At 41.8% G+C, this 18,669-nt stretch overlaps 1 protein-coding gene across 1 annotated transcript; it reads right to left on the reverse strand.

The window, feature by feature from the left end:
- Nucleotides 1-7,232: 7,232 nt before the first annotated feature.
- On the reverse strand, nt 7,233-10,131 carry LOC116688179 (vitellogenin-A2; the record flags this gene model as incomplete). Its single annotated transcript, XM_032514019.1, is given in 2 exon segments — nt 7,233-7,777; nt 8,247-10,131. A coding segment is annotated over 1 exon segment (591 nt). The 3' UTR covers nt 7,233-7,777; nt 8,247-9,445.
- Between the last annotated feature and the right edge of the window lie 8,538 nt (nt 10,132-18,669).

Here is an 18,669-nt window from a genome sequence, read left to right on the forward strand (position 1 = left end):
CCGCCTTCACTTAACCCCTAAAATAAAGCAGCTTACTGTAATTGTGAATGCCAACTCTTAGGATGAAGAAACAACCTGTTATTGAGCACAAAATGTGGAAGTATCTGAATTTTTCCTCTGATCAACGAAAAAAGACTACATTTAGTTAGTGAAGACACTAGTTGTTTTTGTACAAGCTCTGTCATTATGTTTTTCTTTACTAAAGTTGAGATTTATTATAAATTATATTATTTTTTAAGGTGCTGCATATGTGGTTAAGAATAGTTTTGTATCGAGTAGTAGGCCTGCTTGTGGCTCTTTGCATCCCAAAGACTAGATCCAGCCTTGACTCAGGACGTGTGTGTGTGTGTGTGTGTGTGTGTGTGTGTGTGTGTGTGTGTGTGTGTGTGTGTGTGTGTGTGTGTGTTCAAACTGCCCACACCACTCCCTCCCGTCCAGCCTGGTATGTCATCCACCATTGGCTCTGTGCCTCAGCCAGCATGTCCATTACTCCTCTACCATTATACATTGTTTCATTATATTGTAGCAAGCCAGAGTACACCTTACATATTATCATTACTATTGATGATTTAATTATATTGAATGAATGCTTTTTTGTGTTCAATATGTTTATAATAACAGTGTATCAAATGAGATTGTAAAAACATCGTGACAATGTGAAAATGTGAGGCTCCATCACTGTGTGTCTGACGTGGTGCACTGCAGCACAGGTGCCCCTCAGGGTACGGTGCTCTCCCCCTTCCTTTTCACCCTCTACACCTCGGACTTCACACACAACACCACCCACTGCCACATCCAGAAGTTCTCTGATGACACAGCCGTTGTTGGTTGTGTCTCTGAGGGGAACGATCTGGAATACAGGTCGGTTATCAAGGACTTTGTCAGCTGGTGTGAGCTCAACCAGCTTCAGCTTAACACCAGCAAGACAAAGGAGATGATAGTCGACTTCAGGAGGAAAACATCCCCCTTCTCACCGGTGAGCATCCAGGGATTGGACATTGATGTAGTGGAGAGCTACAAATTCCTGGGTGTTCACCTAAACAATAAACTGAACTGGACTGATAACACCCAAGCACTCTACAAGAAGGGCCAGAGTCGCCTCCATCTGCTGAGGAGACTCAGGTCCTTTGGAGTGTGTAGGACTCTCCTCAGGACCTTCTATGACTCTGTGGTGGCCTCTGCCATCCTCTACGCTGTGGTCTGCTGGAGGGGGGGCAGCTCGGACCGGGACAGGAGCAGACTCAATAGACTGATCCGGAGAGCGAGCTCTGTCCTGGACTGTCCTCTGGACCCCATAGAGGAAGTAGGGGAGAGGAGGATGTTAGCCAAGCTGACATCCATCATGGACAACACCTCTCACCCCCTACATGACACTGTGGGGTCCCTGAGCAGCTCCTTCAGCAGCAGACTGATACACCCACGGTGTAAGAAGGAGAGGTACCGCAGGTCCTTCATCCCGGCCGCTGTCAGACTCTACAACACCTGCTCTACCTGATAGTGTTGTAGTTTCTGTTCTTGTTTTTCTCCCATCTACATCACACACTTTCTGTTTATCTTTAATATTGGTATTTATATTATTTTATTACAAGTACTTACTTTTCAATATTTATGGTCTCAGGTTAATATAATTTAAATTATGCTACCGACTCTTGCTTCTTTGCTCTAATTACACATTCAACTTAACTTAATTTTTAACGTCACTTTTTCTCTTATCATGGCAACCGCACTTTAAAATTCCTTTTGTTTGACGGCATTTTACTTACTCAGTCTACCATATTTTCATTGTCTATTTCTTGCCTGTATTTCTTGCCTTGTATTTCTTGCCTTGTATTTCTTGCCTTGTATTTCTTTCGTGCTTACTTGTTTGTGTGTTATTGTTTTGTTTTTCTGTTTTTTGCTGTTGCTGCTATGCTGCTACTTGTAACGACAGAATTTCCCCGTCGTGGGATAAATAAAGTATAATCTAATCTAATCTAAAAGATGCCGCTCAAAGCGCAGAACCTACAGGGAATTATGGCCTGAATCTGCCACTGCTCCCCTCTGCTTTATGGAGTTTTACGGTGACTTCAGCTCCCGGTTTAGCTGTCTGGCCAGCGACTTCACTGTTTTGGTTCAATCTCACAGCTCTCATAGCGACAGTACCGGCCACAGCAGGCAGCTGGACCAAAAAAAAAACTCCAAATGAATGATAATGTTGCTCCTTAACTGCTGGATGAGTGAATAAGCTACTTTTTGCTCACCAGTTACTGCAGGTTTAGTCAGTCCTGTTCATAGACCGCAAGTTATATAATATACTTAGCTATTAAAGTATACTAATTCATGGCGAATATTCATCCACAGCTGCAGTAATGTTATAGCAAGCCCGGTTTACTACCTACTGTATATTGTAGGATAATTTGATTACTAAAATCGATTTACATGGCCTTTTGTAATTGTAATCAAAGTGTACATTTTTTTGAAAAAAACTATCAATATGGTAATATTTTTCTGAGGTTATAAATACCACTTAAATGTAGGTAAAACTGTCTTTCTGTGTAAGATTATGTGTGCAAGTGGTGATGCAAATCCCGGTTGAGATGGCCCACTTCTTCATATACCTGACAAAAGTGCCTGATCAGGAAGAAAGATCCGGAATTTAATGAATTGATCTCAGATCATTTTTGACTCACTTTTGGAGTATTACAAAAGTAAATCAGCTATCCAAAGATTTTTTTAAGGAACATATGTTATCTCTCTTTCAAATGGAATACTTGATGAATGTTTACATAGTAGATATAGGTTGTCACACCTCCTAAATAGTTCCCCAATACACTTCATACATTTGAAAATAATGTTTGTACAAATATTTGTTTCACTAAAGATTGAAATACTGTAAACAAAATATAGTTACATAATTGTGTGTATATGTAACTGCTGAAGCAGACCTGTAATAGAGACATCTAGGTATGATTTATGGAGTGGTGTCTATGATGAGTATAAGTGAGGATTTACGGTCGGTGAGCGTTACAGTTAAACCTGAAAGACATCCATCGTGGTGCAAAAAGCACCTGTACTCTATGTGTTAGTTTCTAGATGGGATGGATCTAGATTAGCCCATGCTAGGCATGTGAGTACGTGATTACTTTAAGCGTGTGTCATGAACAAAGTGGTATGCTATATAAATGACACATATATCATGTCACATAGGTTCGGCAAAAGAGAGTGTTCCCCGTTTTATGCTCCACTGCTATGCTATGCACGCAATGCCGACTCTGAATGCCAGTCCATAAACACTTGTGCACATGATTTGCTGCAAAACAAAGTCATTTATGATTTGTATGATGCATCCATGTATGACTTTGAAAAACACAATTTGAGAATTGAACAGTAAAAAAACTTGTGTCACAATGTCAGTGTCCCATTTAAGACATTTCTAACACTTGTAAAGCAAGTCAATTAGTTGTGTTCATAGCTGGTTCTAAATGACATTAATGTACTCCCATGATGGTGTTATTCCCACCTGGTCCAACACCCCCCTATCAATGGGAAGCAGCACACAGTAATGCTGGCACTATTGGTCCCAGCAGATTTACTGTCATGTGGCTACTGGCCCACAATCAAGTTGGACAGTCTAGCATGGCCTGGTGGGAGCATCAGTTACATGGTGTTCTCACACACACACACACACACACACACACACACACACACACACACACACACACACACACACACACACACACACACACACACACACACACACACACACACACACACACACACAGAGCTAATAAGGACAGCACGCAGAAGCCATCAGGGAAAAACGTACTTGTCAAAAAGAAAAAAAAGTGGACACACAAAAAATTTTGACCAGTTCAGATTTCTTCCCAGAGGTAAATGCGGGCCGGCGTGCTTGGTGTGTTCACAGCCCCTTTCAGTGCTCAGGGAATTTAATATAAACATTTTCAAATTCAAATTGCACTTATCTTTATTAAGATATCCCAGGCTGTTCATCATCTGTTTTCTAAATAAAGTTGATAGTTCACTATGCACTTATACCCTTTACATTAAAAGAAAAGGACACATTTGGAGTTCTTATTAATCAGTTATAATGCAATGGTTTTACTGGTCTGGCCCACTTGAGAGAACTGGGCTGCATATTGCCCAACAACTAAATTGAGTTTGACACACCTGTTAAATATTACACTACACAGAAGTATGAAGTTATAAAAATTAGCTCTCTAAAAATTGTGCTTGCACATCAATGCACCAACAACATTACTCCAATTATATATTACCGACCATGATTATATATTACTGAACATAAGGCCATATTATATAATTTTTTACTTTTCATTATTTAGGTTTATTTTCAATCAATACTTAAAGTAAATAATTGTACTTTGAGATCAAAACAGAACCTTTATTACTAATAATGAAGCATTCCTATGGGTACTTAACATAAGAGGAACCTGAGAACTTATTCGGCCACTGCATATGGCAGCCGCGCTGCCTGGAAGGACATTGGGGGCCAAAAAACCCCAAACACCAAGCGATGGAGAAAATTAATAAACAGCTCCACCTGCTGGATATTTGTCATTTGTACACAACAAAAAGCAAAACATTTTATACACATTAAGGACTGACTACATGCTGAAATGCACAGCATTTGCTTCCCTTCATACATGATGCATTTGGAACACAATAAAATAGAAATGATGAATGGGAACATATAGAAATGTTAAAAAAAATATATTATAGATACACTTTCTACAATTACCTTTCTGCATTATTTTTAATTTACTTTCATTGAATTTTGTTTTGACAAAGTGGGGACTGTAACGAAATTTGAACACAACTGTAAAGCAACATTTCATCATATTTGGTTAATTTTTGATTTAAATCTTGTTCATTGCATCATTTAAAAAGTTCACTTTATTTCTTTATGTATTTATTATTTACTTAAAATGTAATGCAATTGCAATTATTATATGCAATTATTTAATAATGAACACTTTTCTCATATTAGGGGCTATTGTGGAGACTAGCCAACTGTCTTATGTCAAGAGCCACTTCTTAAAAACAACACAGTAATGCGTTAAGTCAAATGAAAATCAGAACACACTAAATCACATTTTGCACAATATTTATTTCTGAATTACATAAGAATTAAAATATTGTTTAGATATGTAAAAAGAAACATTTAGAAAGTTTCCATCAGTAAGTAGATAAACAGTATATACTAACATAATGTGTTTAAATTCACTAACTTAACACTTTACAATATTTTAATTCAGTCTCTGTGTCTGTGGTGACTGCTTCCTGTGTGTGTGAGGTGCTTCCCAAATCCACCAGCACAGAAGAAGAAGAAGCAGATGGTGACAACTTCCTCTGTGCTGGTCAGGCAAGAGCTCGTAGTATTCTTCAATGGGTCTGCAGCTTGAAATTGGTGCCTGGAAGCAAGTAGGGTGCTGAGAGTGGTCCAGTGGTCTGCTGTGGTGCTGGGTCTGCCTGAGATGATAGGTTGGTTGACCTCTGTGGTCCAGTGGTCTGCTGTGGCGCTGGGTCTGCCTGAGATGATAGGTTGGTTGACGTCCGTGGTCCAGTGGTCTGCTGTGGTGCTGGGTCTGCCTGAGATGATAGGTTGGTTGACGTCCGTGGTCCAGTGGTCTGCTGTGGTGCTGGGTCTGCCTGAGATGATAGGTTGGTTGACGTCCGTGGTCCAGTGGTCGGCTGCGGTGCTGGGTCTGCCTGATATGATAGGTTGGTTGACGTCCGTGGTCCAGTGGTCTGCTGTGGCGCTGGGTCTGCCTGTGAAAATAGGATGGTTGACGTCCGTGGTCCAGTGGTCTGCTGTGGTGCTGGGTTTGCCTGAGATGATAGGTTGGTTGACGTCCGTGGTCCAGTGGCCTGCTGTGGTGCTGGGTCTGCCTGAGATGATAGGTTGGTTGACGTCCGTGGTCCAGTGGTCTGCTGTGGTGCTGGGTCTGCCTGAGAGGATAGGTTGGTTTACGTCCGTGGTCCAGTGGTCTGCTGTGGTGCTGGATCTGCCTGATATGATAGGTTGGTTGAGGTCCGTGGTCCAGTGGTCTACTGTGATGCTGGGTCTGCCGGAGATGATAGGTTGGTTGACGTCCGTGGTCCAGTGATCTGCTGTGGTGCTGGGTCTGCCGGAGATGATAGGTTGGTTGACGTCCGTGGTCCAGTGATCTGCTGTGGTGCTGGGTCTGCCTGAGATGATAGGTTGGTTGACGTCCGTGGTCCAGTGGTCTGCTGTGGCGCTGGGTCTGCCTGAGATGATAGGTTGGTTGACGTCCGTGGTCCAGTGGTCTGCTGTGGTGCTGGGTCTGCCTGATATGATAGGTTGGTTGACGTCCGTGGTCCAGTGGTCTGCTGTGGTGCTGGGTCTGCCTGATATGATAGGTTGGTTGACGTCCGTGGTCCAGTGGTCTGCTGTGGCGCTGGGTCTGCCTGTGACAATAGGATGGTTGACGTCCGTGGTCCAGTGGTCTGCTGTGGTGCTGGGTTTGCCTGAGATGATAGGTTGGTTGACGTCCGTGGTCCAGTGGTCTGCTGTGGTGCTGGGTCTGCCTGAGATGATAGGTTGGTTGACGTCCGTGGTCCAGTGGTCTGCTGTGGTGCTGGGTCTGCCTGAGAGGATAGGTTGGTTTACGTCCGTGGTCCAGTGGTCTGCTGTGGTGCTGGATCTGCCTGATATGATAGGTTGGTTGAGGTCCGTGGTCCAGTGGTCTGCTGTGATGCTGGGTCTGCCGGAGATGATAGGTTGGTTGACGTCCGTGGTCCAGTGATCTGCTGTGGTGCTGGGTCTGCCGGAGATGATAGGTTGGTTGACGTCCGTGGTCCAGTGATCTGCTGTGGTGCTGGGTCCGCCTGAGATGATAGGTTGGTTGATGTCCGTGGTCCAGTGGTCTGCTGTGGCGCTGGGTCTGCCTGAGATGATAGGTTGGTTGACGTCCGTGGTCCAGTGGTCTGCTGTGGTGCTGGGTCTGCCTGATATGATAGGTTGGTTGACGTCCGTGGTCCAGTGGTCTGCTGTGGTGCTGGGTCTGCCTGATATGATAGGTTGGTTGACGTCCGTGGTCCAGTGGTCTGCTGTGGTGCTGGGTCTGCCTGTGACAATAGGATGGTTGACGTCCGTGGTCCAGTGATCTGCTGTGGTGCTGGGTCTGCCTGAGATGATAGGTTGGTTGACGTCCGTGGTCCAGTGGTCTGCTGTGGTGCTGGGTCGCCTGAGATGATAGGTTGGTTGACGTCCGTGGTCCATTGGTCTGCTGTGGTGCTGGGTCTGCCTGAGAGGATAGGTTGCTTTACGTCCGTGGTCCAGTGGTCTGCTGCGGTGCTGGGTCTGCCTGAGATGACAGGTTGGTTGACGTCCGTGGTCCAGTGGTCTTCTGTGGTGCTGGGTCGCCTGTGACAATAGGATGGTTGACGTCCGTGGTCCAGTGGTCTGCTGTGGTGCTGGGTCTGCCTGTGACAATAGGATGGTTGACGTCCGTGGTCCAGTGGTCTGCTGTGGTGCTGGGTCTGCCTGAGATGATAGGTTGGTTGACCTCTGTGGTCCAGTTGTCTGCTGTGGTGCTGGATCAGCCTGATATGATAGGTTGGTTGACGTCCGTGGTCCAGTGGTCGGCTGTGGCGCTGGGTCTGCCTGGGATGATAGGTTGGTTGACGTCCGTGGTCCAGTGGTCTGCTGTGGTGCTGGGTCTGCCTGAGATGATAGGTTGGTTGACATCCGTTCTCAGCTGCCTGACGAGTGCCAAAATCCCAGAGGAATCCTGCCCTGCTAAACCAGACAAAACAGTGAGTAATGTTGAACACAGCTATACAATATTGTCCTGTTGGTAGCTGTTTTGTTGAGTTTGGCCTCCAATGACAGAATGATAAACAATGGAATAATATTCAAGAAGGTTTCTGTAATAAATATAATCCACATATGTAGAGTTAATTTATCACTGCTTTATGTCCCTGCTGGTACTTCTGTAGTACGCCACGGCAAAACTGCTCTACGCTGGCCGTTCCGTTGTTTTCCTATGGAGAGAGTGGTGCCAGCTAGGCACAACGCTATCCTTGGCGTCACACACTGCTCGGAATTGCCGTTCTACACTCAAAATTCAAATTATTTAAACTTTGACCTTTCAAGGCACAACCAATTCCAGAACGTTCCTGCGCTGCGCTTTGCCTCTCCGCGCCCTACCTCACGGTTTTGCTACGGATCATGTGTAGGCGGCTTTAGTGAGGGGATTACTTACTTGGCCAAGTGAAAGAAAGGCAACCACTGCTCTTTTGCTGGACTTGTAGTCATCCCAGTCCTGTGGTCGTCCATCCTTCTCATCTGGTCCAGAGTAACCACCTAGAAAAATATATGACAGTATAACAATGAGTAAGATTTATTATGCCTTAACTATTCAATAAGTGAGATTACTGTCAATAATTGTTAACTTACCTCTGGTATAGGCATCCACAGCTATGTTAAAAAGCCAAAGAACAACCATGCTTAACCCTACATTGCTCCCAACAGTCAGGCTAGTGCCTTGCACGGTAGCTTGCTGTCATTAGTAAATGCAATCAAATAATAACAGGTTTATTTGATATAGCCCGTTTTACAGACAGTCCCGAAGTGCTTCACATGAGAAATATTGTTAAAACATTTTATCTAATAACAGATAATTTGATTTGTAACAGAGACTGCATATCTTTAAGCAAAGTCCCCTATTTTCCTTGCATTTCTGTTGAACATATTCAAATAATTGTTGACTTACCTCTGGTATAGGCATCTGTAGCTTAGTCTAAAAAGCGTTACCTTGGGAAAAACACTGAACCCCACATTGCTCCCAATGGTCAGGCGAGTGCCTCGCGTGGTAGCTTTCTGGCGATGGGGATTTGCGGATTTGTTATCGTTGTGCTTGTGATCCCTACACTGATACTTATTTCTTTTGTTATTATTTTATTGTTGGAATAATGTTTAACTAAAGCACTGCTTGACACCATGTTGTGTTTATACATCATCAGGGCCATATTATGGTTTGTTGTATGGTATTGTAAATTATCTATTGTTTGTTATACATGTCTGTTTTTATTTTTAATATGACTGCCTCATGGGTTAAGTGCCCAACACAAATTTCCAACATGGCGGGACATTAAAGTTAATCTTGATCTAGTGCGTGAATGAAAGTGCTACATAAATGCAACTAATATAGGTATGACATACTGTACATTACCATTAAAGCTAACTATTAATCAAAAGAGAAAATAACCCTGATGCTAGATGCTAAATGAGTCATATCCAACCCCGCCAAAAAACATGGGAAGAATACGTAAACCTTTGCCAGCCTTCAAGATTACAAAGAGACACAAATAGGCCCTGGTGTAATATTCTACCAAAAGAGTTATCTACCCCGTTAGACGCAAAGGTTTTCCAATTCTGCAGCAAACAGTCCCAAACTCTGTCCTAATCAGAGTCGCTATCTTCAGTTCCTCGCATGTTATCAAGAGGAACCATCCAGTATCTCCTGAATGTGGAGGGGCCGAGGCCTGAAGAGGAGGGTGCAGACTCCCTGGAGCTGTCTTCCCTTCTTCTGTCTGTGGAGGGGCCGTGGCCTGAAGAGGAGCGTGCAGCCTCCCTGGAGCTGTCTTCCCTTCTTCTGTCTGTGGAGGGGCCGTGGCCTGAAGAGGAGGGTGGCAACTCATTGAGGCTGTCCTCACAATTCCCCTTCAGCCTCTTCATACTTACCTGCAAGGTGTCACTCTCTTCCCTGCTTCTCTTTTTGGAGGGGCCGAGGCCTGAAGAGGAGGGTGCAGACTCCCTGGAGCTGTCTTCCCTTCTTCTGTCTGTGGAGGGGCCGTGGCCTGAAGAGGAGGGTGCAGACTCCCTGGAGCTGTCTTCCCTTCTTCTGTCTGTGGAGGGGCCGTGGCCTGAAGAGGAGGGTGCAGACTCCCTGGAGCTGTCTTCCCTTCTTCTGTCTGTGGAGGGGCCGTGGCCTGAAGAGGAGGGTGGTAACTCATTGAGGCTGTCCTCACAATTCCCCTTCAGCCTCTTCATACTTACCTGCAAGGTGTCACTCTCTTCCCTGCTTCTCTTTGTGGAGGGGCCGAGGCCTGAAGAGGAGTGCGCAGACTCCCTGGAGCTGTCTTCCCGGCTTCTCTTTGTGGAGGGGCCGAGGCCTAAACAGGAGTGCGCAGACTCCCTAGAGCTGTCTTCCCTTCTTCTGTCTGTTGAGGGGCCGAGGCCTGAAGAGGAGTGTGCAGACTCCCTGAGGCAAAGGTGTGACCTTTGTGATGCTGAGGGACAACCATATTCAGGTTCTCTCACTTGCAGCGCAGGAAGCCCGTGCAGCGGACCACCAAATGGGAGGTGCCAGAATGGCTCACCAGTGGGAAAGGAAGGACGCGGTGGTTTAAATTGCTGCCAAAAACTTGGAGGTGGGAAGTGCTCGATGAGAGGGGAGTAAGGTAGGATGTTGACATTATCATTAAAACTAGAATCATCACGACAACCATCACTATAACCATCACTATAACCATCACTATAACCAGCAATATAACCAGCACTATAACCAGCACTAGAAGCATTACCAGCACTAAAATCATCACAAAAACCATCACCATAACCATCTCTAAAACCATACTATAACCATTACTATAACCATAACTACCTCTACCACTACCACTACCACCATCACTATCAACGTCACCATCTCTATCAACGTCACCAAAACTATAACCATCACCATAACTATCACTACAATTTTCAACATCCACTTGCTCCTCTTCCTCTGCGTTCTCGCCCTCTTCAGTCATGGAGCCATACCCAGGATCTACAGACCAGTCAGGCCAGTCGTCTTCATCCTCTGGGTCTTCATCCTCCCACTCCTCAAATTGATGTTCATCTTCTCTGAGAGGGGGAAAACGGTGACCAATGTCATACTCACCTTCCTCTTCAGGGAGGCCAGGCTCTGCTGGACGTGGGAAGTTGTCCGCACGGCCTGAGGGAAACAAAGATCAAACGTGAAACGTCTTGTTTAACTAAAATGTTAGTGTGACTTCAAATAATAAGGAGTTCTCATAACATTAATTATTTGGATTAAATCAGCAACACTTAAAGTTAAATAAGAACAGCATACATATGGAGCTAGATTTGTTTCTTTATTAAATGCAAAAAAGTAAAAATGTAAAAAATGTGTTGAGAGAAAAGGTTGTCACACTGATCGCAAAAAGCATTTTATGAGAGAAAAAAAATATTTTGAGAGAAAAGGTTTTCATATCAATAGCAAATATTTGAGACTAAAAAAAAGTTTAAACCTAAATTTGAAATATTTAAAATTATTCTGAGAAAAAGAAATTTCTCTTAAAATACTTTTTTTAAACTCTCAATATATATTCAGTGTGACATTTTTTTTCTCACTCTCAGTGCAGTTTTTTTTCCTTGTCTCAGGATTTTTTTTTCAACGTGAAAATATTGTCCTGGGCAGGGCCACGTTCCTATTGGCCAATCTGGTGATCACTGTCTTGAATTTTTTTTCACACTGATAGCAAAAAATATATATATTGAGAGTTTAAAATGTATTTTGAGAGAGATGTTTTTTCTCAGAAATAAATTTTAAGAATTTCAAATTTATATTTAAACTTTTGCTATTGGTATGAAAACTTTTCTCTCAAGTATTTTTTTTTTCTCTCATAAAATGCTTTTTGCTATCAGTGTGATCATATTTTCTCTCAAAACCTTTCTCTTCATTTATTTTCTCGATTGTAATAAAGAAACAAATCTAGCTCCATACATACATACATACATACATACTGTACATACACACATACATACATACTGTACATACATACATACATACTGTACATACATACATACTGTACATACATACATACATACATACATACATACTGTACATACATACAGTACATACTGTACATACATACTGTACATACATACATACATACTGTACATACATACATACATACATACATATATACTGTACTACATACATACATACATACTGTACATACATACATACTGTACATACATACTTTACATACATACATACATACTGTACATACATACATACTGTACATACATACTGTACATACATACTGTACATACATACATACTGTACATACATACAGTACATACTGTACATACATACTGTACATACATACAGTACGTACTGTACATACATACTGTACATACATACATACATACATACTGTACGTACATACATACATACATACATACATACATACATACATACTGTACATACATACATACTGTACATACATACTGTACATACATACATACATACATACTTTACATACATACATACATACATACTGTACATACATACATACATACTGTACATACATACATACTGTACATACATACATACTGTACATACATACATACGTACATACATACATACATACTGTACATACTGTACATACATACATACATACTGTACATACATACATACATACATACATACGTACGTACATACATACATACATACATACTGTACATACATACGTACGTACATACATACATACATACATACTGTACATACATACATACATACTGTACATACATACTGTACATACATACATACATCCTGTAAATACATGTGTCATAATGTCACCAACAGACAAAAGACTATACCCTTTTTAACAGTAATGCCAAATATTATGCAGTTTTTCCTCAGTTATTTTTAACAGGTGACGACATGAGAATTAAGTCATGCTGCATTCATATAAAAATAAGCATTATTACTACTCTTGTTCACACTGAAAAACTGACCAAACTGTTGATCCGTCAAACTTGAAAACTTGATATTACATTGTATTCAGACATGTGGCTGAAGAGTCATATTTATCAAATCAAAATCCCAAACAATTGTAAAGTTTTCTGGTGTATTTATCAGAGTTGCTGAATAGAGAGCACACACAGCAGCAACAATAATAAAAATGGTAATAATAATAATTGTTATAATCAAAAGGTGTATGCTTCAAGAACACCGCTGTGTATTTGGGGGGCGAGTAAAGATCTGGCGCTAGGGCTTTTACGCACGGAGAGCGCAATTCAACTGCCAGACCCAGAGGTCGAAAAAAACGTGGATGGATATTATAATAAAGAGAAGTAATATCATTTGATAAACTTTAAAACGTTTTAAGATTTAACCAACTAAACAAAGAACCTCCGCGTTCCAACCACACACATTAACGTGTCCTGGTTTGATTCCACCTGCGCGTCCTCGCCTCCCGACGTTCCATCCTAATAGTTCCATCGTCTCCATGGTGCTCAACTCAAATACTTTTTTTGGCATTTATGAATTTTGGCCCAGTCGCCATCTTTTTTCAGCAAATTCAATGTAGCTATATTTTGTAAGATGTGTTGCCCTCAAACTGAAATCAATCCATCTGATTGTTGTCCATTCCACCACACATGTCCCGCGATATTTAACACATGCTGTCTAGCAAGTCATTATTTTACAGGATAAATGTCAAGTAAAGTCGGTTTTAACATCTGTTTTTCCAACAGGCCTGACGTTAATGGCTTTCCACCTTTACATTCTAAACGTGACACCAATTTCCACCACTTTATGGCTACTGATAAAGATGGCTATTTTTATTGAATACATCAGTGAATCAGAGATAAGTAGGCCAGACTTATAATAAAAAATAATCTAAAAGTTGTCTTACCTTGTCTTGCAAGCATGTGCAACCCATGGATGCGTCCCCTCGGAGAATCCGGGAGGTGCTCCTCGGGTGTCCCACCAGGCAGACGAAAGGCCATTCCCAAGCTCTTCCTTTCACCACAATAGTTAGTGATTCAGAAGTTGTGTTGTTCTTTGTTGTTCGTTGTTGTTCTTTTGTTTTTCCAAATGATCAGTTTGCAGTGTGTTATCTCCAGCGGTTTAGAAACTCAAAGAGTTAGTTTCCACAGGTTCGATTTGCATGAAGCCCAAGTCAAAATGCAAAGTGAGAAATTAGAATGGTCCGCAGCCCTTATATAGGCTCCTCGGACCCTCGTTCTGTTTCCATGACATTAATTGACGTACACGCCTGCGTTTGATTGGCCGAATGGCCACCAATGGATTTTACAGGCTAGCCTTTTTTATTTTCCAGTGAAATGTTTGACCAGCAGTTGTTGTTTTTTTCTGATATTCTACTGTAAGTTATTACTTAGGCATTGTAAACCTTTTACAACCTGTTTCAAATAATTACAAAATATATCATTATTACATCAAATTAAAATAGGCTTCTACAAATAGCCTAGTTAAAGATTAATAAACAGGCAGAGAGACGAAAGTTTCTGTAAGCATGAATGAACCTCATTAGCATTTGATGAGAAATACATCAAATATATATATATAGTATATATATATATATTATATATATATATTAGGTACCCCATGCTAGTAACGGGTTGGACCCCTTTTACCTTCAGAACTGCCTCAATTCTTCGTGGCATAGATTCAACAAGGTGCTGGAAGCATTCCTCAGGGAGTTTGGTCCATATTGACATGATGGCATCACACAGTTGCCGCAGATTTGTCGGCTGCACATCCATGATGCGAATCTCCCGTTCCACCACATCCCAAAGATGCTCTATTGGATTGAGATCTGGTGGCTGTGGAGGCCATTTGAGTACAGCGAACTCATTGTCATGTTCAAGAAACCAGTCTGTGATGATTCCAGCTTTATGACATGGCGCATTATCCTGCTGAAAGTAGCCATCAGAAGTTGGGTACATTATGGTCATAAAGGGATGGACATGGTCAGCAACAATACTCAGGTAGGCTGTGGCGTTGCAACGATGCTCAATTGGTACCAAGGGGCCCAAAGAGTGCCAGGAAAATATTCCCCACACCATGACACCACCACCACCAGCCTGAACCGTTGATACAAGGCAGGATGGATCCATGCTTTCATGTTGTAGACGCCAAATTCTGACCCTACCATCCGACTGTCGCAGCAGAAATCGAGACTCATCAGACCAGGCAACGTTTTTCCAATCTTCTATTGTCCAATTTCGATGAGCTTGTGCAAATTGTAGTCTCAGTTTCCTGTTCTTAGCTGAAAGGAGTGGCACCCGATGTGGTCTTCTGCTGCTGTAGCCCATCTGCCTCAAAGTTCGACGTACTGTGCGTTCAGAGATGCTCTTCTGCCCACCTTGGTTGTAACGGGTGGTTATTTGAGTCACTGTTGCCCTTCTATCAGCTCGAACCAGTCTGGCCATTCTCCTCTGACCTCTGGCATCAACAAGGCATTTCCGCCCACAGAACTGCCGCTCACTGGATGTTTTTTCTTTTTCGGACCATTCTCTGTAAACCCTAGAGATGGTTGTGCGTGAAAATCCCAGTAGATTAGCAGTTTCTGAAATACTCAGACCAGCCCTTCTGGCACCAACAATCATGCCACGTTCAAAGTCACTCAAATCACCTTTCTTCCCCATACTGATGCTCGGTTTGAACTGCAGGAGATTCTCTTGACCATGTCTACATGCCTAAATGCACTGAGTTGCCGCCATGTGATTGGCTGCTTAGAAATTAAGTGTTAACGAGCAGTTGGACAGGTGTACCTAATAAAGTGGCCGGTGAGTGTATTATATATATATATATATATATTATATAATATATATATATATATCTGTCTAAGCTTTCCTATAGAACTAAAGGTCGGAAATGCCACAAAAAAATAAAAAAAATACACTGTATATATATATATATATATTATATTATATATATATATATATATTTTTTTTTTTTTTTTTTAATGCCCCTCAAGCTGGCTGGCTCATCACCAGGCATACTTCTCTCTTTTTGATGTTGTAAATTTGAAATTAGCCTAGTTAATTACAATCGATGGGAAATCTCGGTTTTGTGATTGCAAATAAAAGTCAACACCAAAGGTTTAGTTGTTTGTTTATTATAAATATTATTAGTTTTTAAGGTGCTGCATATGTGGTTAATATTCTTGTATCAGTAGGCCTACTTGTTGCTCTCTGCATCCCAAGACTAGATCCAGCCTTGACTCAGGACCTGTGTGTGTGTGTGTGTGTGTGGTGTGTGTGTGGTGTGTGTTGCGTGTGTGCGTGTGTGTGTGTGTGTGTGTGTTGGTGTTTGTGTGTGTGTGTGTGTGTGGTGTGTGTGTGTGTGTGTGTGTGTGTGTGTGTGTGTGGTGTGTGTGTGTGTGCGTGTGGTGTGTGTGTTCAAACTGCCCACACCACTCCCTCCCGTCCAGCCTGGTATGTCATCCACCATTGGCTCTGTGCCTCAGCCAGCATGTCATTCTTCCTCTACCATTATACATTGTTTCATTATATTGTAGCAAGCCAGAGTACACCTTACATATTATCATTACTATTGATGATTTAATTATTTGAATGAATGCTTTTTTGTGTTCAATATGTTTATAATAACAGTGTATCAAATGAGATTGTAAAAACTCATGCCAATGTGAAAAGATGCCGCTCAAAGCGCAGAACCTACAGGGAATTATGGCCTGAATCTGCCACTGCTCCCCTCTGCTTTATGGAGTTTTACGGTGACTTCAGCTCCCGGTTTAGCTGTCTGGCCAGCGACTTCTCGCTGTTTTGGTTCAATCTCACAGCTCTCATAGCGACAGTACCGGCCACAGCAGGCAGCTGGACCAAAAAAAAAAACTCCAAATGAAATAATGTTGCTCCTTAACTGCTGGTGAGTGAATAAGCTACTTTTTGCTCACCAGTTACTGCAGGTTTAGTCAGTCCTGTTCATAGACCCCGCAAGTTTATATATATACTTAGCTATTAAAGTATACTAATTCATGGCGAAGATTCATCCACAGCTGCAGTAATGTTATAGCAAGCCCGGTTTACTACCTACTGTATATTGTAGGATAATTTGATTACTAAAATCGATTTACATGGCCTTTTGTAATTGTAATCAAAGTGTACATTCTTTGAAAAAAACTATCATATGGTAATATTTTTCTGAGGTTATAAATATCACTTAAATGTAGGTAAACTGTCTTTCTGTGTAAGATTTATGTGTGCAAGGGTGATGCAAATCCCAGTTGAGATGGCCCACTTCTTCATATACCTGACAAAAGTGCCTGATCAGGAAGAAAGATCCGGAATTTAATGAATTGATCTCAGATCATTTTTGACTCACTTTTGGAGTATTACAAAAGTAACTCAGCTATCCAAAGATTTTTTAAGGAACATATGTTATCTCTCTTTCAAATGGAATACTTGATGAATGTTTACATAGTAGTATAGGTTGTCACACCTCCTAAATAGTCCCCAATACCTTCATACATTTGAAAATAATGTTTGTACAAATATTTGTTTCACTAAAGATTGAAATCCTGTAAACAAATATAGTTACATAATTGTGTGTATATGTAACTGCTGAAGCAGACCTGTAATAGAGACATCTAGGTATGATTTATGGAGTGGTGTCTATGATGAGTATAATGAGGATTTACGGTCGGTGAGCGTTACAGTTAAACCTGAAAGACATCCTCGTGGTGCAAAAGCACCTGTGCTCTATGTGTTAGTTTCTAGATGGGATGGATCTAGATTAGCCCATGCTAGGCATGTGAGTACGTGATTACTTTAAGCGTGTGTCATGAACAAAGTGGATGCTATATAAATGACACATATATCATGTCACATAGGTTCGGCAAAGCAGAGAGTGTCTCCCCGTTTTATGCTGCACTGCTATGCTATGCACGCAATGCCGACTCTGAATGCCAGTCCATAAACACTTGTGCACATGATTTGCTGCAAACAAAGTCATTTATGATTTGTATGATGCATCCATGTATGACTTTGAAAAACACAATTTGAGAATTGAACAGTCAAAAAACTTTGTGTCACAAGGTCAGTGTCCCTTTAAGACATTTCTAACACTTGTACAGCAAGTCAATTAGTTGTGTTCATAGCTGGTTTCTAAATGACATTAATGTACTCCCATGATGGTGTTATTCCCACCTGGCCAACACCCCCCTATCAATGGGAAGCAGCACACAGTAATGCTGGCACTATTGGTCCCAGCAGATTTACTGTCATGTGGCTACTGGCCCCCAATCAAGTTGGACAGTCTAGCATGGGCTGGTGGGAGCATCAGTTACATGGTGTTCTCCTCACACACACACACACACACACACCACACACACACACACACAAACACAACACACCAGCACACACAGACACACACCACACACACCACACAGAGCTATAATGACAGCAGCAGAATCCATCAGGGAAAAAACGTACTTGTCAAAAAGAAAAAAAAGGTGACACACAAAAATTTTGACCATTTCAGATTTCTTCCCAGAGGTAAATGCGGGCCGGCGTGCTTGGTGTGTTCACAGCCCCTTTCAGTGCTCAGGGAATTTAATATAAACATTTTCAATTCAAATTGCACTTATCTTTATTAAGATATCCCAGGCTGTTCATCATCTGTTTTCTAAATAAAGTTGATAGTTAACTATGCATTATACCCTTTACATTAAAAGAAAAGGACAAATTTGGAGTTCTTATTATCAGTTATAATGCAATGGTTTTACTGGTCTGGCCCACTTGAGAGAACTGGGCTGCATATTGCCCAACAACTAAATTGAGTTTTGACACACCTGTTAAATATTACACTACACAGAATATGAAGTTATTAAATTAGCTCTCTAAAA

The sequence above is a fragment of the Etheostoma spectabile genome, chromosome 4 (genome assembly GCF_008692095.1).
Source record: "Etheostoma spectabile isolate EspeVRDwgs_2016 chromosome 4, UIUC_Espe_1.0, whole genome shotgun sequence".
NCBI classification, from domain to species: Eukaryota; Metazoa; Chordata; class Actinopteri; order Perciformes; family Percidae; genus Etheostoma; species Etheostoma spectabile.